The sequence below is a fragment of the Helicoverpa armigera genome, chromosome 25, assembly GCF_030705265.1.
Source record: "Helicoverpa armigera isolate CAAS_96S chromosome 25, ASM3070526v1, whole genome shotgun sequence".
NCBI lineage: Eukaryota > Metazoa > Arthropoda > Insecta > Lepidoptera > Noctuidae > Helicoverpa > Helicoverpa armigera.
The window spans coordinates 2382894-2407506 of record NC_087144.1 but is presented as its reverse complement, the minus strand read 5'-3'; the positions used below and the strand labels follow the sequence as shown (position 1 = coordinate 2407506).

Below are 24613 nucleotides of genomic sequence, written 5' to 3'. Positions count from 1 at the left end.
TAAAATACTGAAAAGTGTGCAGTTCCATCATCGAATTTCTGTGATTATTAAAAATAATTTTTACACGGACTTACGCGAATATTTGGCATTTAAATAAAACTACTTCTCCTCGGTCTGCCCGTGACCATAAATGCTGTAAAGGATCCGAAACGTCGAGATTGAATATTGAATAATATTAATATAACCGCGATATCCGTAAAAGTTTTTGGTTAGTTTCTTTTGTCACCACACGCATTTAATTAGATTTTTGATCATGTATATCACCTGCGTGGGCATACAAAAATTTCATACGTGTGCATGATGTTGATGTTGTTGATGTTGACGAAAGAAATAAATACTACGAAAGACTAGGCAGTATGGTCGAAAGACTCTAGCCTGCCCTATGGGCAAAAAAAAAACAATAGCTGTCAATCCAGCCAGCTGTCACTGTTATCTGTCAATCACAGACTGTCTACTGTCATCCACTCAAAAAATAAAAACATCCAAAAAAATTACGAAAAACAAGAAAATACAATTAAAAAACCAAGCAATTTGATTTAGAAATAAGATGACTAAACTTGTTAACAAAGATGCGGAACGCTTAAATCCTTGTCTTAAGGTACTTACCGGCTATATAATATTTTCTCCGTAAAATTGAAACGTTTTAATATTTACATTATATAACAAAAATGTTTTTTTAGGAACAAGAAATGTCTTACCAATGTTTGAACAAGAATGGATTTGATCAATCGAAATGCGAAGCCTATTTTGACAACTACAACACTTGCAAAAAGTTTTGGGTGAGTATAACAACAGATCTGTTTTGGGGTTAATTTATTAAGAAAACTCATACAAAAGTGATTTATACTGTGTAGTAATATAAGTCTGTCAGGTATCACCTATTTCCATGCCTAATTTCATCCCTATTGATTCAGTATTTATAAACTGGCTCACTCTTTCGCATTCAACATGATAAATTCATGAATATATTGTAGGTACTTGTCATTTTCAATATCTTTAATAACAGTTGTTTATTTGTTTTTCAGGGCAAAGTATATAAGGACAGAAAAGCTAAAGGATTATACCCCTACTTACCAGAAGTGGAAGACAGAGCAAAAATAAAGGACCAGTATTTCCAATCTGTTAAAAATAATTAGTATTTATTTCAATTTTAATAAAAAGTTTAACAGGCTAGCCAAGATCGTGTAAATAGTTATACAAAGAAAGTCACTGATATTCTGAATTGACTATGAAGTTTGAAAACCAAGATATTATAACACACAGTTCTAACAACCAGTTGAAATGGAAAAAAATATTTCAAATATGCCTTTGCAGGCTCATTTGAAACATCACTCTACTCGCAGGGTTCCAAAAAGTTGATCTCATGGAGAAGAGCGGACAATAAACTCCATGGTTATTTTATAATGCTTGACAACTTACCATTTTATTATTTTAACCAACCATAGTAATACTGTAGGCCAGGTAGAGCATTTTTCAAAGCAGAAACTAAGTATTTAAAATAGTATATAAACCTCCTTCGTGAAAAATGACAGTTAACCGGGTTACCAGCTTCAAAATATAATAGAATTGACTAGTACACTGTACAGAAAATGGCGATAACACATTCAATAATGTTGACAGAAATAGGTTTTCTTTCATTTTTCTTTTTCTGCATTTGTAACGAAGTTCTACCAAATGCTAAGAAGGAGTTCTTCTTTTACTTGTTAATTATAATACTATACAACCTGAATCAGGTATAAAATAATGAGAAGTAATATATTTTACAGATACAGTTTAACTTTTGTTTTATTTAAATGATGCCAGAAAACCATGTAAGTACATTAGCGTTTCTTTATAATTAAGAGAAGATTGAACAAGAGAATTCTTCTGCAGTACACTATTGAAAAAAGAAGTTAACATATGTGACAAGTTTCACAATAAGAGTGGTTACAGATTTGCATATATTTTTTTCTACATATTTACCCGTGCATATTCCTTGGAATAAATTCGCTTTATACACTTTTATATACCTGCGGAAAATCCGCTAGTTTAAACCAGGTTAACTGGAATGAGAAATTTTAAGTAAATTGCACTAAAAGGTATAATTCTCAAAAATAAAACCACAAAATATCATCTAAACATTTTATTGTGACACTTACAACAGTGGAGAAGCAATGACTGTGTGTCATAGTGTAAAAAGCCACTAGCTAGCTACAAATATATCGTACTAGACTTTAGACCGACACCGGCAAGGCAGCAAGGAAGAACTTGTTCATTATTCATAGTTTTAACTTAGTTCAGATAATTATGCATTAGGAGTAAATTGAGTACGAAGAATCTTGAAATTGAGGTCACCTGGCCACATCAATGCGTAAAAGGAACTACGCCCTTTGATTCTTTAGGCACACTATCACAGTAAGATACATTTTTCTGTGTGTTACTTTTTCTTGAACTCTTTATATTATAAGCAGACTACATGGTATTTTGTGGTTTCATGACGAGTTCCATGACATAGATTAATGTATAAATGGAGTTTTTACTTCCCAACATTATGTAGATATTTCTTCTGTGATTACTTTACAAATAATATTGTATAATCATCTGAACTAAGTTACTGACATATCTAGGCAGCCAGAGGAACAGGCTAGGTATTTATCTAACTGCGTGCATCTGTTCAAAAGAAATATATTTACACAGCTTTTCTTACTCGTCTAATTATGTAAAAAAAAACAGTACCACCGAATACTAAAAAGTTCGTATTCATTGCTAGAGAAGGATGGGCTTATGCAGGTTATATAAGACCATTCCTTTCCAGCCTCATATATGGTGATAAAATATGGAACTAAATAGGTACGAACTTTGACTGCAGAAAGTCGTGGTCGCCGTTTTTACATTCTTTTTCTAGACCGTAATACATACCAGTCAGTACAAATAGTACAATACATAATTGTAATAAATACATTGTTATCGACATTTTTAATGGGATGCAGAATCCATTGATTTTTTGGATTTTCATTCAGCATACATATAAATAAAGACTAATATGCACTGGAAACAAAAATAGAGAACTGTCGTATTTCAACAGTTCAAGCGTAATAGAAAACGATACCAAATATATAGGTAAACATGATTTTTTTCATAATAAGCTTTTAATTCTCACGATATGCCTTCTTACAACGGTCCCTTACAATCTCTCTTGAAACTTATACATTAAAGTTTAATTTTATATTTATTCTATACAATACGATATTTATTATGCTCAAATGTACGCAGTTTTATTTCCATCAATGTTAGGGTTACCCTGACTTACACTTCAGTCCGAATTATCATACATAACGTAGAGCAGTATAGTTCTTGCCAAACTTAATGGCGGTTTGCAACTAACTTCCAAGCACAGGTATGCGCATGTGGCCAAGCGATAGAGAAAACAATGATGAGCGGAGGTGGCATAACGAAAACCTCAAAAGAAAATAGCTTCGCCAAAATGCGGGTGTGCGGGGGACGAGGAACGTTACTGCCTCCGCCCGCATTCGCATACTTTGGAACAATTTTTGTTGAAAAACGAAAATCGTCGACATGTGTCCCCGAACGCCTTGTTAGTTCACTCTGAACTTAGCGTTTTAATCACGTCCGCCCCGTCCGTATTTGCCCTAGAAGGAGGCAGATTTATGGCATCTCCGCTTATCTTTTCTTACTCCGTGGGCTATACCGAAAAATGGGTTTCTGCGGAGCTAATCGCTAGTTCCGAGCCGTCATTAAGTTTGCCACGAACTACACCCGAAATAACATTATATGACGGTCATCATACAACAGTATTTACCCTAGGTCTTCGAATATTCTAAGTTAGGTTAAATCCTTAAAATAAAAAATAATTTCAAGCAGTACAGATACATAAAGCGAATTTTTGAAAATTACACAATGGAATAGTCTAAGATCCAGAACATGAAATTTTGTTTTAAATAAAGGAGATTTTAGTGGTACATTTTTTTTTTCAAAACAAATGAATATTAAGTTATTATATCAGAGCTTAAATGTTACATAGCGATCTATGGAATACTATTTTTTAACATGAGGCACTTTTATTTTGTAATGCGTTATAATTATCATATTTCAATACGGCTGTATAGTACTCGAATAATACCCCATTTTACTTTATCAAAAATTGTGTTACACCAGGCAATCTTATGCCGAGTGTCCATCAAAATTGATCGAACAAAAAAGAATAATCGAGTACTAACCAGCAGTATTTATTTATTGCGATTAATTTAACATAAATGTCAAAAACAAAAAAAAAGTTGTTGAAAAAACGGTTTTTTCGTCGAAATGAAATCAAAAAACGATCAAGTGATTGATAAGGGTATACAAAATAAAAATATTATAAAAAAAACATGCTGAAATAAAGGTGGGTTCACATTTCACGCAAATAATACTTAGTGCTTTATTTTAGAGTAAAATTATACTGTTAGTAGTTTATTCATGTAGGTGCATGATGAATAAAATTTAGATTTCTGATATTTTTGGCCGCTTTCACCTTTGAACAAGAATTCTACTTGTAATTAATAATTTGTGGTGGAAAAGGCTTCTGATCTCTATTTTTTTTTTGTATTTTTATAAGAAACATGTTTTTTTGAAAAAGCGGATCGTCATCATTTTTGGAAAGTAAAAGATTTTTGGTCAATAAAGCGTTCTGTTAGATTATATAATATAATTAAATGTTAGTAATCTTCTTTTTATTTGTTTAATTATTTTAGGCGGGCTAGAACACGAAATATACAGAATGTCATAGACACCAATTATACATAGACAGTGCTTAAAAATATTTGCGATTACAAGCGAAATTTTGATTTCAATCTCATTTTAAACTTAAAACTAAAGCTTCCAAAATTACTGTTTTAAATATTATTTACCTTCGATTTGGATAAAAATATTTAAAATAATAATGTTACTAAAATTAATATCAAGATAATTTGGTCTAATGATTAAAAAGAAAATACAAATTGAGGAATTCAAAACTTTTCACAATCTCGTAATGATGTCACAACCAAACTTAATACAGAAAAAAAACTAAAATAAATACATTATCGTTTTACGATAAAAAATGACGAGCTATAATAACTTTTAACTAAAAAATAAGTTAAGAGGTTTAAATCTACAGATCTATAGAGATTATAACTAAACAAAAAAAGTCTAAAAAACAACCAGCTGTATATTATAAGTCAGATTCCTCAATTTGCAGAAAAATTAAATTAGCCAAAAGCAATTAATGTTTTATCAAGAATAACCGACTAAACAGCAAATTTTAAGTAGACTTTATTTCAAAGCTCAGATTATTCGGATAATCTCGATACTTGCGTTAATATTTTTGTAAAAAATACACTTAAAAATTAATAAATACCGTTTAGATTGGTACTGGATTTAGACAATGCGTATTATGAACCCTCAAAATAAAGATGTACACAGTAGACATAAAAAATAATAATTAAAAAAAAAAAAAAGATTTGCCAAAAAGGTTTACCATGATGTATATGTGTGTATGATGTGTATGTAGATAAAAAAAAAAAAAAAAAAAGAACGTTGCAACTATGACAACAACCTTAACTATTTCGAAATTCAAAATTGCATATTTCAGAAAATATATCTTCTGCTGTGTGTACAATCTTTATAAAATATAACATAACATTTAAAAATAATAACAACAAAATGTACTTTTTGTTTCGTATTAAATCTAGTTTTTTATTCTATTCAAGGAACGGTGTACTTCTGTCTAATAAGCTGTATTTTTATTTTATTGTTTTTTTTATAGTAAAACATATTTTTCATATAAATCAAATTCATAGTGGTTTATTTTCATAATCACTGGTAAAAGTAATCAACTTAAATACTATTTATTTTACTATAAAATAAACAACATGTATTTATGTGAAATATCATGGCACTAGATTATTTATTTTAAATAAACCATTTTCCCATTAACATCATTCATCTTCTGTCGTTTGAACATCTTTGGCAGTCGTTACGGGTAGTCAGAAGCCAGTCAGTCTGACAACCAGTTTTACCAAGGGTATATTGGGTTGCCCGGGTAACTGGGTTGAGAGAGTAAATATAGGCAGTGGCTCCTTGTAAAACACCGGTACTCAGCTGCATTTGGTTAGACTGGAAGCCGACCCCAACATAAGTAGATGGGAAAAGGCTAGGCAGGCTTTATAACCTTCCCATATTTTTTCAAAAATAATCTAGTACCACAAACAAAAGATGGATATGTTTCATAAACACGGCATGTACATGATGTTGTTTATTTAGAACCTGTAATTACATACAGGGTGTTATGTTACTAACACGCATTGTCATCTAAGAGTCAATCTGACCTCTGCTTTATGTAGAAACAGCTTATTCTGAAGTGGTCGCACATTTGACGTACCTGTATGGACAAAAATATAAATGATAATCTATACTAATATTATGGAGTTTCTTGCCCGTTTTATGGAGTTTCTTGCCCGTTCTTCTCCATAGGAAGCTACTTTTGGAATGGGCAACTAGAATCAAACTTATTTATAATTTTGACGTTCATAAGTGCTTGTAAAGGCCTACATGAAATAAATGATTAACTTAATATCTAAAAGAAAGTCGTGTTCGTTCCACTTCTTACGAACGGCTGAACCGATTTACCTGAAAATTGGTGTGGTAAGTAGCTTATAACCGGGGGAAGGACGTAAGATTATTTTTATCCCCAACCAGCAACGGAAAGTAATCCTTACGGAAACCCCGGACGGAAGTTAAAATTAAAATATAATAAAATATACTCACAACACAAGTCCCATAATGTATATGAGCCAGCACAGTCAGTATCGTCATGGCATAAAAGGCGAGTATCTCATAGTGCGGCAACAGTAGCGAGACGGAAGCGGCTGCAGTCAGCGGCCACAGCAACCAGTTGACGGCGTCGCAGCGCTGGTTGCTCATCTGACTCACTATTAGACGACACTGGTGACAATAAAAAAAGGTATTTTCGAGACGAACTAACGGTATAAAAACAGTGCAAGAATGAATAAAATATCTCCAAAACTGCCGAAGTTATGAGCGTTTTAAAAGTCGATGAAAGAGAGAGAGGGCAATATCGACACGTGACGTCATAATGGCGGAAGGCTGCAATTGAAAAATCTTAGCATAAATGACGTTTAGCGTGACAAAAATGGCGGACTCTTCTCGCAAAAACCTAGAAAGACATTTCTCGTCGCTTTTTCCCCATATTTGGTATTTTCGAGAATGAATAAAAAATCTTCAAAAATGTTGAATTTATAAAAGTTTTTAAAATCGATGTTACAAAGAGAGGACACGATCGAAATGCGACGTCATAGTGTCGACATGCTGCAAACGCAAAATCCTGGAATAAATAAATAACGATTAGCGGGACAGAGAAGAGGTTCCAAAGGTGAGGTATCCAGATAGACTGGAAGCCAACTCCACTTTGGTAAAAAAAAAAAACTAGATGATGACCTTAAAAAAACACTTTTAAACGCCACAAAACATCCGAGAAGACGCTCCTTTTTCAACTCGTATAAAAAAGGCGACTCACAGCGACATTACTGAAGAGAGTGCCAATGAGCAGGAACAGCGGGCGCAGGTCTGTGTCGGGCAGGCGCGGGGACTTGTGCACCCACACCGAGCACACTGCGAACACTGTGACGAACGACCACAGCGGCCGCAGCGCCTCACTAGGTGAACGCATCTTGCCTGTGCGGAGTTTGTAAGACCTGAAAAAAAAAACGATTGTAAGAAAGTAGGTAATGTTTCATCATCATCATCATCTCAGGCATAGGACGTCCACTGCTGAACATAGGCCTCCCCCTTAGATCTCCACAGATACCTGTTGGAGGCGACCTGCATCCAGCATCTTCCGGCGACCTTTATAAGGTCGTCTGTCCACCTTGTAACAACCAGGTAATGTTTGATAAACTGAATTCTTACTTGGAGTAAAGAAAATATAATTAACAAAATCATAATAAAACAACTTTTTCGTCCCATTTGTTAAGAAAATTACATAATGAAAATACTTCACGTTGAAGACTATTTTGTAGTGTTGTCACGTGTCATGCGAAATATGATATTTTTATATGGCATCACAGATTTTACTATATGTAATAAATTTGTAGGAACTTAAACTATATCTACATCATCAGCCTTTTTTATCGTCCCACTGCTGGGCTGCGGCCTCCTCTCACACAGAGAAGGATTGAGCATTAATCACCACGCTTGCTCAATGCAGGTTGGTTATTTCAGACTTTATAGTCCAGGTTTCCTTGAGATGTTTTCCTTCACATTTTTTTTAACGACGTCAAAAATCATCAAATGACCCCTCCTGTTGTGGGTTAGCAGCGGTGAGGGAGAGTCAGACTCTAACGTCGTAGGCCTTTCATGTACCAGGGCCGCGGTAAGTCTTTCGAACAATCCCGCAGCCCCGGCAGAGCTTTCCTTCACCTAAAGTGTCCAAGATATACTTAGAAAGTAAACAGTACTTACTGATGAATATTATAAAGCGCGACCGGCAAGTTAGTGACGACACCCGTAGCGTATATGAGCACTTCAAACAGGTTGGCTAATGTGTATCCAGCGAATATGTACTTCTTGTAGAAACTCGTGCCTTTTACTCCTGTCCATAGGAAAAATGCTGTGGATGCCTGCAAAATAAATAATATATTTTTTAGATCAAACTTTAGTCTATTTCTAAATATACTTCATTTGGGAAGGTACTTAACTGAAGATAAACCATTTTGATATGACATTTTATTTAAAAATCCGGTTTGAAAATAATGTAAATACATTAATAATAAATCATTACTTTACTAATTGAATCATTATTTGAAGTACTTAGCAGTTATAAGTTTCAAGAGTTTAAATGTACCCCGCGATTTGACCCACATCCTGGGATAAAAATATCCCGCAACCGGGTAAAAGTAGTATATTAAGTCATTTCTCAAAAGACTTCTCAAACACTATGTATTTTTATTAACAAGAAACCACATTACTGCCATAAAAATCATTTCGTATCATTTTATTTCACTTACAAACATTAGAAAATGTATACTTTTACTTACCCACATACTGAAGTCATATCCCCAAGGCAAAAATAATACACCCGTGTTATACTTTTCCCAATGGCTGATGTAGAAATTCAGAAGAAGATTCCACATTACGTAATATATCCTGAAACAATTGACGAACGTTATAGGCAGTCCCTACAATAACATTGTGCAATATTACAAGAAAGAAATATATTCGCTTGAAATAATTACGCAATCTTCAATATAAAGTTCACTGTCAATTTTGCAATTTAGCACATATTGCACAATTTAATTGATCGTTTAGGCAGCGGTCCTCGTTTTTGCCTAAATTGTGGCTACACAGATTACATCGATTTCCTAAGGGTTTCCTACCGTTATCAGATCTTGTAGCCAATGACAATGGGAACATTTGAGAAGTCCTCTTTCAAAATAAAAAATAGCTGTTCAAATCAGCTGGTAAATGATGGAGTAATGGGCGAATAGACATAAAAAAAACAAATACATATTTGAATTGAGAAACTCCTTTTTTAAGGTAGGTAGGCGTTTGTTGAATAAAACTCTACGTACTTTGAGGTCCCATTTTAGCATTGGGTTAGACTGAAAGCCGACCCCAACATATTTGGGAAAAGGTTAGGTAGATGACTTACCTTATAGGCGGTATAGAGTAATCCAGACGTCCGAATATAGAGTACAGACAGGCTGGTATAAAGAACACCGTGTAAGAATCAAGACCGTGGTCGAATAGTTCTCCCAAAGGTCCTGAAGTTTGTGTTCGACGCGCTTGCTTGCCGTCTATGCCATCTAGAAGAAAAGAACTAATGTTAGGGCCATTTTTGTTAATGTAAAGTCATGTTGCTTTTAATGTTAATTGAATTCTTATCTCAGATTCCACCAAAATAGTTTCCGCACCAAACGTTTCAAATCCAGGAAAAATAAAAGTCATTTATCGAAGTTAATACATATAAAAAATTTACCACCTTCGACAGTTGATTTTTTTGGGTAACTTATATTTTTTCTATGTATAAGGGAATTATATACTTTAGACGATATTATAAATATCATTAACAAAAAAAGTATCTGCAAGCATAGCTATGAAAACAGGGTGTTATCTGGTTCCGAAATTATGAAAAAAAGTCTAATTCACTATCTCACTGAAGATGACAAAGTTGTTTATATGTTCACATTTTTATACATTGTCACAATAAATAAATCAATCTGAGGTCAGTTACAAGTCTTACTATCTTCAATATTACGACATATTATGACAAGTTAATATAAATATTTTGAATCTAAGGCTGGGGCCAGGTACAATCTTTATATTTACCGAATGAAGTAGGTTAAGATTATCACAATATAAATATTAAATACATATTTCAAATGTCAAAATACCTAGTTATTTATGAAAGATAAACAATCATATGTACAGCAGTTTTTTTCCTGGCCTAAATCTGGTGCATGCCATTGTATGACATATGCCTACATACATGTACGTTATGTCTGTACCTCTATATTGTATAGTTCTCGCAAAACTTAATGGCAGCTTGCAGCTAACATCCGAGCATAGATACGCGCATGTTGTACCTTACCCCTAGCAATCATCCCCTGACCTACTGCTACCTAAGACTGGTTTCTGCGCAGAAGACTTATGCGATTTTCCTCGCCGATACGAAGTTAGGCTAGAGGTATCACTGGGATAATATCTAAGCTATCAAAACAATTTAAATAAATATTTCAATGCCACTTACCTAAAGTATAAGCCAAAAACAAGAAGATTCCGATGAAATACCATAGAGTTTGCGGTATGACCTCCATATGTCCATTAAGAGGGGATTCCCCAACAGTTTCGTTGTACAAAGGCGTACTGGCCGCGTAGTAGTCGTAGTCGTAATACGACAGAAGTAAAAAGTTCAACACGATGAGAAGAAAACCACCGAATGTCAACACGTTGGGTGCCACCCATTTTGGTACAAACTGCAAAAAACAAGATTGATTTTTTTTCTCCGTTTTCTAATATTCCCAATATTTTATCTTTCTAAATTACTACACATAGAATTTTGTCATTAGCCCCTACATGTAATGTCGAATTCCTCTGTCTAGTAACCAAATCAACAGAGTCTAGTTTAAAATTCTAATTTGTTAGAGTGAACGAGCTAATATCCAGAAATACTGGTCGAATTTGAAAAAATATTTCAGTGTTAATCTAAGTTCTGTGTCTAGTTCTGTGTTTCGGATGGCACGTTAAACTGTAGGTCCCGGCTGTCATTGAACATCCTTGGCAGTCGTTACGGGTAGTCAGAAGCCAGTAAGTCTGACACCAGTCTAACCAGGGGGTATCGGGTTGCCCCGGTAACTGGGTTGAGGAAGCCGACCCCAACATAGCTTGGGAAAAAGGCTCGGAGGATGATGATTTCAGTGTTAATCTAATGGACTAAATAACTACTTTTCATCAGTGTTCGAAGAGATCCCACGGGACGGTGCCGACCTCGCGGAAAAGAACTAGTATTATCTAAATTCGTTCACCAATTTAACCCTCCTTGATATGTAGACAAAACAAATAACTTATAGAAGCAACAATAATTGATAAATATAATTATAGACAAGGAAATAAATCAGTACTCATGCCGTAAAGATAAACAATATTAGAAAATCATAACCAAATGATTATAATTACAAGTTATTAATAAGCCTGATAAATTACCAAGGCCAAGACCATGTCATGACACTATAATATTAAGACAATAGACAATTATCAACAATGTCCCACATGATAAAATAAACAAGGGGTATTGATAAGACTATTTTGTTTAACAATATACATTCTATTTGCATACCGTAGTAAAATAAGACTTAATGTTAAGGCTTAAGGTTCAAAATTGCATTTTAAGTGACTTTTACTGATAACCTTAAGATGTTTTGATAAAGAATCGTACGATATTCCTCATTGTTCGGTAGGTATTAGCAAATATGAAAGAGTATTATCATTTATTTCCCAGTTTTATGACTAGAAAGTGAATTTTATTGCTTTATAAGTGTTTATTGTATGTATTGGAAAACAGATATTGTGCTGATAGAAGTTTCATTTTACATATTGATGTTTTTCTACATTTATCACTAGCCATTTTCCCGCGTCCCGTGGGAATAACTGCTCGTATCAGGATAAAATATAGCTATATGTTATTTAGAACTTGGGAAGAGTGTAGCCTTTCAACAGTGGGAGAATTTTCAAATCGGTCCAGTAGTTTTTGACTATATGTATTACAGACAAACAAACTCCTCTTGTTGATTTCTGACATTTACGCGAATATTAGGCATTTAAACAAAATTACTTTATCGGATTTTGTCGCGGTTACAGTGGACGCTGTAAAGGATCCGAAACGTTGGGATTAAATAACATTAATATAACCGCGATAAAATCCATAAAAGAGGTTTTATTAAAATTTCTCCTCTTTATAATACTAGTATAAAATTAAATTTTCCTCTTAAATATTTGTTGCTAATCTTATACCAGCTTCAAGCATAACCTGTTTATGGCCTTGAAGATGCCTTAATTCTGACTATCTTGAATGTCAATGTGACATTTTTAATTCAGGTTTGATTAAAATGACGCACAATTAATTTAGTTATATAAGAGGTGCTAGATTTTATTAATAGATCTAAACCATATATTTATAAGTGAACCCAAATAAATTGCAGAAATGAGTGCAATTAAGTAATATCCGTGTAATTATAATTTTACTAATTAATTAGATTTTACTGAGGACACACGCAAAGATTTATATCTGTTTTTATTATTGCATGTATTGTGGCAATTAAATTCTAAGTATAATAAATCTGTAACTAAATTGCAGTATTGTGTAACAGAATGAAATGATTACCAAGCAAAATTCAAAAGCTGGTCCTGCAGTATCATGCCACATCACTCCATTTAGCAGTTTTCATACTGCTAAATGGAGCTAGTTCCATTTTTAAATCTATGTAGATGTATGGAGGGGAAGACGTAAGGAAAGAGGTTTGCCTGAAAGACGACATGAATAGGAAAGGAGTGAGTGTCAGTATGACGAGTGACAGGGAGGAATGGAAATGTAAGACATATTACGCCAAAATCAAATAAAATTGGGAACAGGGCAGGAAAAAGAAGATATATAAAAACCGGCCAAGTGCGAGTCGGAATCGCGCACGAAGGATCCCGTGCCATTTTTAGAAAATGAGCAAAGAAATTACGTTTGTTGTATTGGAGCCCCCCAAAATATTTATTTTATTGTAGTTTTTAGTATTTGTTATTATAGCGGCAACAGAAATACATCATCTGTGAAAATTTCAACTCTCAAACTATCACGGTTCATGAGATACAGCCTGGTGACAGGCGGACAGAGAAGCAAAAACAATAGGGTCCTGTTTTACCCTTTGGGTACGGAACCCTAAAAATGAACTATTGGTCTCGCCATCATGCGTGAACGGCTGGAGCGATTAAGCTGAAAATTAGAGGAAAGGTAGCTTAGACCTGTGAGAAAGATAGCATAGTTTTTGATACCATCCAGCTACGGGAAGCCGTTATATCGGGACGCGGGTGAAACCGCGGGCGGAAGCTAGTCATGTAAAAAAAATCGTTTTCTGTGCCAAGACCTCAATCAGATAAAATGTGTGCTAGTTTAATCTACCAGTTAAGATAAGAAAATTGTATGCAAATAACTTGCAAGATGGGAAGATTATGAATTCATTATTTTAACATTATTTTCCAACTACAAGCTTCATAAAAACAAATTATTTATAATGTTAGGAGAATTCTTTATTCATATTGTGTATCCTTGAATGTAATAATATGTTGTTTTATTTCCCATAGGTGTTTATATAATTATTAATTGTAAAAGTATTTTATAGTAATCATCATTATTGCCACTATTTAGTCCAGAGAGAGCATAACAAATGAATGATGTCATGAACAATATTAAATCTATACCACATATTATAAAGAGGATATTTTTTTGTTTGTAACATTAAGGCTCTGAAACTACTGAACAGATTTAAAAAATTCTTTCACTGTTGCAAAGATACACTCTTCCCTAGTAACATAGGCTATATTTCATCCCTGTATGGGCAGTAGTTACCACAGAATGCAGGTGATACTGTGGGAATACAGCTAGTGTTCCATAAAATATTCGTATTTTTCAGTGTGGTACTCACCTCAACAACTTTGTTCCAAAAAGGATGCATAACATACACACTCAGTGGACTGGTGTCTATGGCCATGTACTGAAAAAAAAAGATATTTATATACCTCTTATTCTTTAATAAAAAAAATTCGTGATGATATTTTCTGTAAGGATTATTAATAATGCTGTAATTTTGAGTTTGTTTTATGTTTTTGTAATCAAACAGAATTTATAAAACTTTTGAAAATAACTGTATACACATTAAATAACAATTTAATAATTTCATACGTATTAACATAGCATGTAATTAAAAATAATTACAAACTTAGTTAACTCTATAACTTTTGCTTCTTCCTCAATTAATAAAATTGTTGTTTATGTTCATATATGAAACTCGAATTTATTATTTTAATTCCAACTTAGTTTTAATGTCCTCAGACAAACATAAAAAATGCAAAATACTGGCTATAAATAAACCTTACTGCGTCGTAATATGGACCTATTCATATTGATCAATATAAGTGACATTGTTTTCGTTTCGTGCACTTATTTCAGGAAAACTGCACACAAACAGTGGAACGCATTTCGTAATAAATTACATTCAGTAGTTCGCGTCACGCATGATCAAAAGAGTTTCGTAGCAAACATACTTATGCCAGTCATAATAAAAAAAAAAACATTAAAAAAAATAACTACGACTTAATTTATGTTAGAGCTATCATCATAATGCGGCAATAACTGCCTACTTCCTAGTTTATGCGCCGCATAAGAAATCGATATCATTTTAGGTTATATCACAGCATTACTGCACTTCTAAACCTGCATTAACCCAACTATCGTATGTCTGTTAAATGCAGAACCACTATTTATAGACTACAATACTAATTCAATAAAGGAACACCCATTACCTTATAATTATCGAACCCTTCGAGGTGCTCGCGACTTAGGTACTTGTAATTCAACATTTTCACTGTTTACACTTAATCTACACTACAGAAATATTAAATAAATGGTAACTAATTATTACAAATGAAATATTTGCACTTCACGTAATACATTTTCGGTATAAATGTGATTAATAAAACTAAAAAAATAAACGCGTCCCACGACACTGCGGTTTGGTTGACGTTTAAAATTTGACAGTGACAGACTCAAGCAGGCGTGACCAGTGACATGACAGACGTCTATTTGACACTGGGGAAAGATTGCAAGCTCAAAAATGCTTTAGTTGTAAATCCTTACGGGTAAAAATGATAGTTAAACAGGAATTTAGGTTTCTTTTCTGTTATATATGCGGTTATCTGGTTCATCTGGTTGATTAAACTTAACAATTAAAAATGTATACACCTATTTATCATACGACGGCCTGTTCGAAACTATTTGTTCTTGACCTCTAACCGCACCTTTAGCTTGTTTACGGAAGTATTTTTTTCTAATTTACATATACAACTACTTTTAGATATTTTGTAATAAACCAGTATTTAATATAATTAACTTCAAGCTGCATCAAATAAGTTCTATTTTTAAATAACTTTATAACAAGCATGCATGCTGGCTAACTAAATAGGTATCTACATACTAACTAACGATATATTTCAGATTCAGATGATAAAAAAGCTTTTAATATGAAGAAGGTAAAAAGGTTTTTACTTGGCACTAAAAGCAATAATAAGTTGCTATTAGAATGTTGACTTCGACCATCGGGTTTCACAGCTTTGTAAAGTAGGTACTAGCGCCTTATAATTATTTCCGAGCAACACAGTCTTTCTCGCTCAAAGAGGCCAGTTGCTTTTTGTTGAAGGAGTATCAAAAGATAATCCCATCAAATGAATGACGATTATTTAACCTTGGGAATATTTTGGAATTGTGCAAACGTAATAGGGCTTAAGAGTAATATCTAGGTACTTAAAGTACTGACTAATGCTTTTATCTTGAAGTGTGAATTATTATGCAATTTCAGTAATATGCAATTTAATTGCATGGTTTTGCATAAATTACATGCAAAGTTACACAATATTTTGTGACACTGAAATGTTGCTTCATAAATGTAATGAAGATGAAGTACCTGCCTACCTAGTTGCATTGTATTACATATTTATGACCTAATTTTCATAGGTACCTTTTTGGATCCCTACTTTTTTATATTATTGGACTATGGTTATACGTCCTTCTATGGATTCAATGGCAAAACTTCGTCAATAGTCAATACACACACAGTAAATGATAGAATATTTTTTATGCACATTAAACACAGATTTTATATTAATTACTTTTATTTAACACTTACCTCTCCGTGTAAAAGTAGCATAGAGCGTTAATCGATAAATGTTTTAATTAGCACTGAAAGAATTTATTAAATCGGACACGTTCATCCTGAGATTAGCGCATTCAAGCAAACAAATAAACTTTATAGCTTTATGATATAAAGTTTAGAAGTATAGATATTTAACGATCATTTTAAAGGAAATATTTGCCAAATTCCAACAAAGGCAATGGCGAAATCTGCCTAGGAAAAAAATGTACAAAATTAAAAAAGTATTTGTTGTATGATGTCATCATATAAGTCCCCGATGTCAATGGTTGCACTATCGCGCTTGATAAGATTAATGTTATTATAGAACAGAAAAGATACGTCGATATCGAAACATAACTTGCCAAATAACTATACAGATTGGTTGTGTACACATAAAACAAGTTTTGAAAAAAAAAGAAAGTGCTAATTTTATTGCAAGGCATAAACCCGTGTTTGGAACATAGAGAAACAATTGAAGGGCAGTGCAAACTTGAATTGTAATTATATTGAAATGAAACATGGCTAACGAAAACAATGATTACTACAAGCTTGACCCTGGCTTCCAAATTGTGTCAAGAAAGGGCCGAGGCAAGAAGAAATGGAAGTCTAAGGCAAAGTACTCATCGAACAACAGCACAGGAGATTCCAAAAGTGAATCCGACACTTTAGAATTGGGAGAGAATTCTAACGTAATGGATGACGTTGCCGACGTTAGCAGTGGAGTAGAAGACTCTGAAGAAGTGACATATAGAGACATTCTGACAGCGCAGGATAGCTCCAATACTGTTCCTCGTGCAGAAAATAGAGTATCATTAGACGCCATGATGAATGCACCACCGGAATACGCAAAAAGCGAAGAGGTAATGACCGCAGAGTTAAAAACACTAGAAAGTTCTTTAGAAAAATTTAATATGGAAGACGAATCTGTGTTTACGGAGAGTAGTGAACCAAAGATGGAGTACGTAATCAATAAGAGAGCTTTGCCAAAAGAAGCGACGACTTATGAATTGGAGAAATTCGAGAAGAATGCGCTGATTATCTTTAATCAGGAGAATATTGAGGGGCATCAGCGTAGATTGGGGACAGAGCAGGACGTGGAAGCTTTGACGAGCACTTTTGGGAGTTTCGGCTTTGAAGTCACACCGCACAAGGATTTGACACATGATGAACTGTTTAAGGAGCTTAAAACGTGTAAGTATTTTGATATTGGTGCATGTAGTGATGTTGACAGAAGTTGAGAAAGTCAGGTGGTCTTATAAATGTTAGGTTAGTTGCAGAAGAAGAATGTTTGCAAGGTCTCAATTGAATACGCAAACCTCATCTATATCTTTTCTCATTGTAAATAGGTTAACCACTATTTTGAAGAGTTAGGGCAAACTGGTTGGACCAATCAAGCTAGTTTTGTCCTCTAAACTTGCCGGATGAATCGATGGCTTTGGGGGCACACTGAACTGACAGATACCTACGTCATACGGGACCACGTTTAATGCATTGCGTTATCAAGTCAAGCATGTTTGCATATTTGTTTTGCTTGAAGTAGTTAATCAAGCTACGCGAACGTTAATCACATAATTTTTTTCATATCTCTTGAATTTTGTTCATTACATCATCATCATGATCATCGCAGCTGCTGTCTTTTTAGGGTTCCGTACCCAGAGGGTAAAACGGGACCCTATTGTTTTCGCTCCTCTGTCCGTCCGTCCGTCTGTTACCAGGTTGTATCTCATGAACTGTAATAGTTGAGAGTTGAAATTTTCACAGATGATGTATTTCTATTGCCGAAACTGAAAACTAGAATCAAATAAATATTTTGGGGTTTTATAGATAATGGTACGGAAACCTTCGTGCGCGAGTCCGATTCGCACTTGGCCGGTTTTTAGGTCTTCTAACCTAAACTGTGTTCTGGTACAAATTAGGTCTCGGTCTTGATTAATCATATACGTTATGTACAGTAGCAGATACAGACAGGTGCAGATAATCTTGATACCAATGGTGATCGCGATAAGATTTCCCATTGAATCACACATTACGTGAATTATGTCCTTGTTATTGATATTAAACACCTAATCTATTGGATGTACAGTCAACTTCAGGTCAGTGGTAACAGTTTTATAGAAAAATCGTACTTATTACTATTAAGTTAAGGAGAATGACAGTTACCACTGTTACCGTACCTACTAGAGCGCTATCTTTGCCGCTTAGTATTTATGCTTAAAATCTTGAGCGTTGGAAAACCTTTTTACCTCAGAGTCAGAGTCATGAAAAATCCACCTTTTAGAAAATCGAATATATTGTCGTTTAAAAGTAACAGGGGTCAGGGTAAAGAGCTATTCTTTGAGCGCAAGAAAAACGGAATGGGCTGCGGGATTGTTCGAAAGAGTTGCCGCGGCCCTGTACACACACAGTGTGTGTGTTGCGGCACACAGGACTCAAGAAGGAAGATGGTGGGTTTTAGTCAATAGCTTCAACCGCAGCGGGAGGGATCACCTGATGATTTCCCACAAAAAAAAAGTATTTTTAAATTAAACATTATCCGTCTTACCCCAAAAACTTTTAAACGTCAGTTTAAGACTTGTCTAAAAAAATGACAGATTATAACGTTGAAATAAGGTCCATTTTGCAGCCTATTTTTTTTAGATAAGTGTGAAACAGATGTTTAAGTTTTTGTAATTAGACCATATGTGTTTCGTCTTCCACAGTCAGCGAGAAGGACTTTACAGACTACGGGTGTGTCGCCGTTGCAGTATTAACACATGGGTCTAACAATGGTCTTCTGAGGGCCAAAGACCAGCAGTACAGCGAGATCAAGATCATTAACCATTTCAAAGATTACTCCAAGTCTACGCTCGTGACGAAGCCTAAGCTAATTATTATTCAGGTAAGCATTTTATACTATTTAAGTTAATTAATGAATGTCTCCTATGCCTGGGAGAGAACGTAAAGGCAAAAGCGCGTCAGCACTTTTGCATGGGCACCCTTAAAATTAGTCAAGTGCGAAGCTAAAATATGGTCCCTCAAAGGTGCAAGGTCCCTGTAAGCGCGAGTCCTGTAGCAATTCTTATTTCTGCTATATGGTTAATCCAGCGCTGTAACTTCGCCTTTACCGTCTGTTAACCAAAAGCTGTTTCTGTAGAGAACAGGGGCACTGACGCTAGGGCTTGTCAAGTGAAGAAGTCTGCAGTTCACTCGATAAAAAAAATAAGATGAGTCTGTTCTGGCTTTACTTCTCTCGCTGTGGGTGTAGGGGGAGGCACATTTGTTAATTCTGGAGCCCCTTGTTAACCAGGGTCGCGGTAACTCTTTCGAACAATCCCTCAGCTCCAGACTTATAATCTTCCCTTAAACTAACCACCCTAAATATGCCAGGATTGCACAGACCAACGTGATGGCTTGACTAGTCCAGACGACCTTCCTTCCCCATCTGGCAGCATTGAACCCTTGCCCTCGTCTTCGAAAGCCTCCCAACATTGTGAAATATGTAAGTTGAAGACCCAGAAACAAGAAGTTTGTAATCATTTGCACGATTTTTTTAAAGTCGTGTGTTCACTACATATTTTACAACAAAAATCATGTCTGAGCATCTGTTTTAACTTCTCATTTGTTTTGTTAATTTATTCAGTTAAGAAATAGTTTGCATTAGTAGGAAATACGACGATTTGCTCTCTTTAAAAGCAAAAAGTATTGTGCAATAAGGAATTTTACTGCGTAAAAAAATTGCAACGCAATTCGCGTCAGCGAAAACGCTTGCAAACTTTTGCGCACTAACCTTAAAAAAAGTCTAAAAAACACTTTGAAATTGGAATACCTACTTCCATATTTTGGTTTTTGAGTACATCCGGCATAAACTCATATGCAATGAATAAAACTCTTCAAGCATGTATTTCCCCAAAACTTTTTTTTGTTGGAGCAATGTCATATTATTATCATCCTCTTGAGATTTTGTTCCGGCCTTGTAATTGCTAATCCTATCAATAACGGATCCATTTGACAGTTTACATCTGTATCCTGATAAAAAATACCTCTACGATTAGTCATACATACAATAAAAGTACATATTTTATCAATAAAAAGACAAAGGGAATTGCATACTCCTTGGTTTTAATCAATGAATCATAGACATTTGTTATTTTTTTTGATAAAGGTAATGGCGGAAGGCTGTACTTCAAAATATTGTTATTAATTTGATAGTGCGATAAGAATGCAAGTTTTTGTAGGTATTGTGTAATAGTTTATCGTGTTAGGTAGGTTTCTAGGACAATGGCAGGATAATGTAAAGCTGAGACATATAAGTTGCGATAAAACTGTCAGATTATAATCTAAACTTGAAGTTATTGTTGCCGCTGTTTTTATTGTGTCGCAATTGGGTAATTGACACCATTTACAAACAAAACATTGAACTTTTTATTCGTCGTTGATGGCTTGGTAATAAAAGTAGTATCAAATTAAGTACCTACCAATGCCACATACACACCATATATATATTTCAAAGTTTAAAGACACCGTTTGAGAAATAGCTGCCGCTATGCACCATCAATTTTAACTGATCCAATGGTTAGGAAGGCCGTCATAAAAAAATATTGGATGCACTAAATTCCGCCTGGCATTGTCCTTTTTATATTGGGGTCTACTGATTACAATCAGGACCTACTATTGAATACAAGATAGGTACTATTTGAAGATTTCTATGATCAGGGCCAACTCAGATTTAAATACGGTTGCATGATTCGAAGCTTGCACTGAATGCATTTGGTGTTAGTTCGTTATTGTACCTTCCTACTGATCGTAGCCAGTTGTTTTAAATACGTCATCTACTTCTTCTTATTCTGTTGTTTTCATGTAGGGTCCATTTGTATGGTGTTCGATACTAATTATGCTCTTTATACCACTAACAAAATCATCGAAATAAATACTGACAAAATCGAGATCAACTTTATTTTATCGACACCTCTCAAGTCCGTTTTACAGAAGGGGATCTCGATGACTTTAACTTTATGTTTATTGACTGATTGTAAGCGAAGCGACAATATTAATATAAAATCCTAATGCTAATAATTCTTTTTACATTTAAATTGTTGTCCAGTCAGGCACCAAAAAACGAATAAAACCTATGGACCAAGAAGTTTCTAACTGCTTTACAGTACTCATGTCCTGACCTCTGTTAAAAACCAGATTTGTGTTCAGTTTTAATTTTCGAACGCTTCTCAAGCTTATGTACCTATGTGCCCATTAAAGAAATCTCGAACGTTCTATTCCAGGCGTGTCGGGGCACTAAAATCAAGGAGGGAGTCCCCGTATTCCGGTCAGGCAAGATTCGCAAGGACTTGGATGAAGAGGATTTGGAACCTTATATCCTGCCCGTAGAGTCTGATTTGCTGATTCTACACAGCTCGTATGTTGGCAGCCCATCACACAGGTATAGCACCATATTGAAAGTACCTACTTTATTTTTGCTCCTTCAGTTTTTAATTTTGGAGTTGAATCTTTGGTAGTAAATTAGGATGTCCTTTACATATAAAAAATACAAATGGGACATCTATTCGTAATCCTTATTTTCCAATGAGGAAATCGACGTATTTTTTTTTAAATTATAAAGCCTCTTTTATAACGACGTGAACAGATACAAATAATATATCTTTTAACAAGAACTCGATCAACGTATTCATTCTTACTTACTTATACTTCCAGAAATGAGCTGCATGGCTCCTGGTTCATCCAAGCCCTATGCAACAAAATCAACGCTCTCTCTACGACGCACGACCTGGAATCCATCATCACGGAAGTAAAACGAGAGGTAAAAATCTACAAAAAAACATTTCTTGAGCCTTCTCCCAACTATGTTGGGGTCGGCAACAGTCTAACCCGATGCAGCTTAAAACCGGTGTTTTACAAGGAGCGACTGCCTCTCTGACCTCCACAACCCAGTTGCACGGGCAACCTAATACCCCTTGGTAAGACTGGTTGTCAGACTTATTGGCTTCCGACAACCCGTATCGACTGCCAAAGATTTTCAATGACAGTCGGCACCTACAGTTCAACGTGCCATCCGAAACATAGTCATTGGTGTCCAAGATATACTAAAGTATATACAACCTTCTTGGGGATCGGACCCACTCGTACTTGAGAGGTCGTTTCCTAACCCACCCCTTTTTTCTCAGGTAGCGATCAACAAGCAACATGAAGAGTACAACAGAAGAACGTTCGAGATGGATATTAACAAACAAATGCCGGTCATGACATCAACCCTCATTCGAAAATTGTATTTGAAAAGGTTTGGGGATATTCCCAAGACTCCGACATTTGTAGACCGGGCCAGGAGAAGCAGTGACTCCAAGAACCAGGTCTTAGATGCAAGTATGGCCAGTTCTCCTGGAACGCCCTTGTTGATCCAATTTGGACCTTGTAACTGTTTTTTGGATCACTTTACGTATATGAGAAACTGTTTGAGGTGAGTGAGAGATGCTGAATTTCTAAAGCACTCAAAATCCCCATTATTCATCTGAAAATTACCTTTCGTCATAGCATTGCTTAGCATAGCATTGCTTGCATAGCATTGCTTAGCGTCATAGCATAGCTTACATTGTTCAATTTAAATTCTTTTATTTAGTTGTTAGGTAGTATTGAATACCTCGGAAAAATTTACTTTACCTGTACATATTTGCAATATCTAGACGTCTATCGTCGAGACTGATGGACTCGGTCGAAAGATCAAGAAGTGTGGAAGAAAGATGGGGAGGCCTTTGCCCAGCAGTGGGACATAATGGGCTAAAAATAATAAAAAATAATGTATTTGCAATATCACAGCTTACTTAATAGTTACTAAATGATTGTTTAAGATTTTTTTGTGAAGTGAGTAAATCACAGCATTCATAATTTCAGGTATTTCGTCGAAGAAAATCCTCATGATGTGGCAGGACAAAGTATTTTGGATGTCGCCAATACTTTTGAAGATGGCGTCGAATTTAATACTTCTAAGGATAGAATGTGTAAAGCAATTAGCTACTATTTAATGACCAACGCTCGATCTAGCCACTTTTATAAATATCTTTATTTCTATAACTCACCGCGGTCACCACCACAAACGCCTTTTTTTAATAATAAAAATTAGTGAATCAATTCATCTGTGGTCTTTATTTATCCATTGATATTAATCATAAAACAAGTTAATCACCATTTGCCTATCCTGTTCCTTACAATGCTGGGGTCGACTCCCAGTCTACTGGTGTGGCTGAGTACCAGTGTTTTACATGGAGCGACTGCCTATCTGACCTGCCATACTCCTTGCAAAAACTGGTCAACAGTTTTTCTGACATTTGAACACTCGCAAGGATTACCGAAGATGTTCAATAGGGTTGTTTCCAATTTTCGAAAATCTGTTTAAATAGCTTCTAAATAATTTAAAGATCACCCCTCCTATAATTTTGCGTCTTAAATCTCTTTACTTTTTATGTATTTGATTTATTTCTACTTTTCTTAAAACATTGCCCAGAAAACGCTCGATCACGTGACTGTGACGTTCTGACGTCACAGTCACGTGATCTATGCTTACTAGTGACTTAATGCTTTAGGTATAAGACTGTAGCACAATGCACAATAGTATTTTAGGGATGGTTTTTAAAGTTCAATTATATGTATTTAACTAATAAAATGTCAAACGACGACTTTAGTGCAGAAGGTACTCTATTGTATTCTATTTCTAGTTGCGTGTAAACGTCAGAAGTGAGATAACGATAAAGTGTAAAGGAACACATAGTATACTCTGGTATACTATGTGTTCCTTTACACTTTGCACATCTAAAGAAAATAAACTAATTAGAAAGAACTCATTGATTTTTAAATTTTAATAATTTATTCCTATAATGTAGATACAAAAACAAGTATTTTAAACATTGGGCACAAAAGAAAATACCTGTAATGTTTTGAGTTGTGTATGCGGTAAAATAAAACTGTGCAAAGGAACGTGAAGTTTGTGTTTGCTATTGAGGTTATATTTGTGTCATCTTGGTTATTAGCAAAGATTTGAGCGACAATAAAAGTATTAGCTTTCATAAATCCTTTCTCCATAATTCGTTTCTAACTTTCTTTCGCTCAAATACAAATAAAAACTGAAGAAAACAACACATCAATTCTCAGGT

At 34.7% G+C, this 24613-nt stretch overlaps 3 protein-coding genes across 3 annotated transcripts; 2 read left to right on the top strand and 1 right to left on the bottom strand.

Annotated features, from left to right (window-relative positions):
* The first annotated feature begins 428 nt into the window (after positions 1-428).
* Positions 429-1777, top strand: LOC110376608 (coiled-coil-helix-coiled-coil-helix domain-containing protein 7). Its single transcript, XM_021335156.3, has 3 exons — positions 429-598; positions 681-779; positions 1026-1777. The coding sequence occupies exons 1-3, from the start codon at positions 548-550 to the stop codon at positions 1134-1136; spliced, it is 261 nt and encodes an 86-aa protein (XP_021190831.2). The 5' UTR covers positions 429-547; the 3' UTR covers positions 1137-1777.
* A 1273-nt stretch (positions 1778-3050) lies between these two features.
* Positions 3051-15328, bottom strand: LOC110376610 (ethanolaminephosphotransferase 1). Its single transcript, XM_064041354.1, has 9 exons — positions 15097-15328; positions 14220-14288; positions 10784-11009; positions 9686-9839; positions 9072-9180; positions 8497-8654; positions 7553-7730; positions 6784-6960; positions 3051-6397 (listed from the first exon to the last, which is right to left on the bottom strand). Exons 1-9 carry the CDS (start codon positions 15151-15153, stop codon positions 6335-6337), a joined length of 1191 nt encoding a protein of 396 aa, XP_063897424.1. The 5' UTR covers positions 15154-15328; the 3' UTR covers positions 3051-6334.
* A 1494-nt stretch (positions 15329-16822) lies between these two features.
* LOC110376609 (caspase-8) lies at positions 16823-23598 on the top strand. The gene is made up of 6 exons (XM_021335157.3): positions 16823-17672; positions 19181-19359; positions 21737-21894; positions 22167-22272; positions 22637-22926; positions 23358-23598. Exons 1-6 carry the CDS (start codon positions 17000-17002, stop codon positions 23584-23586), a joined length of 1635 nt encoding a protein of 544 aa, XP_021190832.3. The 5' UTR covers positions 16823-16999; the 3' UTR covers positions 23587-23598.
* Positions 23599-24613: the final 1015 nt, after the last annotated feature.

What these genes read in the sequence shown, in the direction of transcription:
- LOC110376608 (XM_021335156.3), top strand. Translation starts at nt 548, where the DNA reads ATGACTAAACTTGTTAACAAAGATGCGGAACGCTTAAATCCTTGTCTT. An exon ending in GCTTAAATCCTTGTCTTAAG is followed by an intron (nt 599 to 680) that starts GTACTTACCGGC and finishes ATGTTTTTTTAG; the next exon opens with GAACAAGAAATGTCTTACCA. An exon ending in ACACTTGCAAAAAGTTTTGG is followed by an intron (nt 780 to 1,025) that starts GTGAGTATAACA and finishes TTTGTTTTTCAG; the next exon opens with GGCAAAGTATATAAGGACAG.
- LOC110376610 (XM_064041354.1), bottom strand. Translation starts at nt 15,153, where the DNA reads ATGTTGAATTACAAGTACCTAAGTCGCGAGCACCTCGAAGGGTTCGAT. An exon ending in GCGCTTTATAATATTCATCA is followed by an intron (nt 7,731 to 8,496) that starts GTAAGTACTGTT and finishes TTTTTTTTTCAG; the next exon opens with GTCTTACAAACTCCGCACAG. An exon ending in CTCTCTTCAGTAATGTCGCT is followed by an intron (nt 6,961 to 7,552) that starts GTGAGTCGCCTT and finishes TATTGTCACCAG; the next exon opens with TGTCGTCTAATAGTGAGTCA.
- LOC110376609 (XM_021335157.3), top strand. Translation starts at nt 17,000, where the DNA reads ATGGCTAACGAAAACAATGATTACTACAAGCTTGACCCTGGCTTCCAA. An exon ending in GTTTAAGGAGCTTAAAACGT is followed by an intron (nt 17,673 to 19,180) that starts GTAAGTATTTTG and finishes CGTCTTCCACAG; the next exon opens with TCAGCGAGAAGGACTTTACA. An exon ending in GTTGGCAGCCCATCACACAG is followed by an intron (nt 21,895 to 22,166) that starts GTATAGCACCAT and finishes TTATACTTCCAG; the next exon opens with AAATGAGCTGCATGGCTCCT.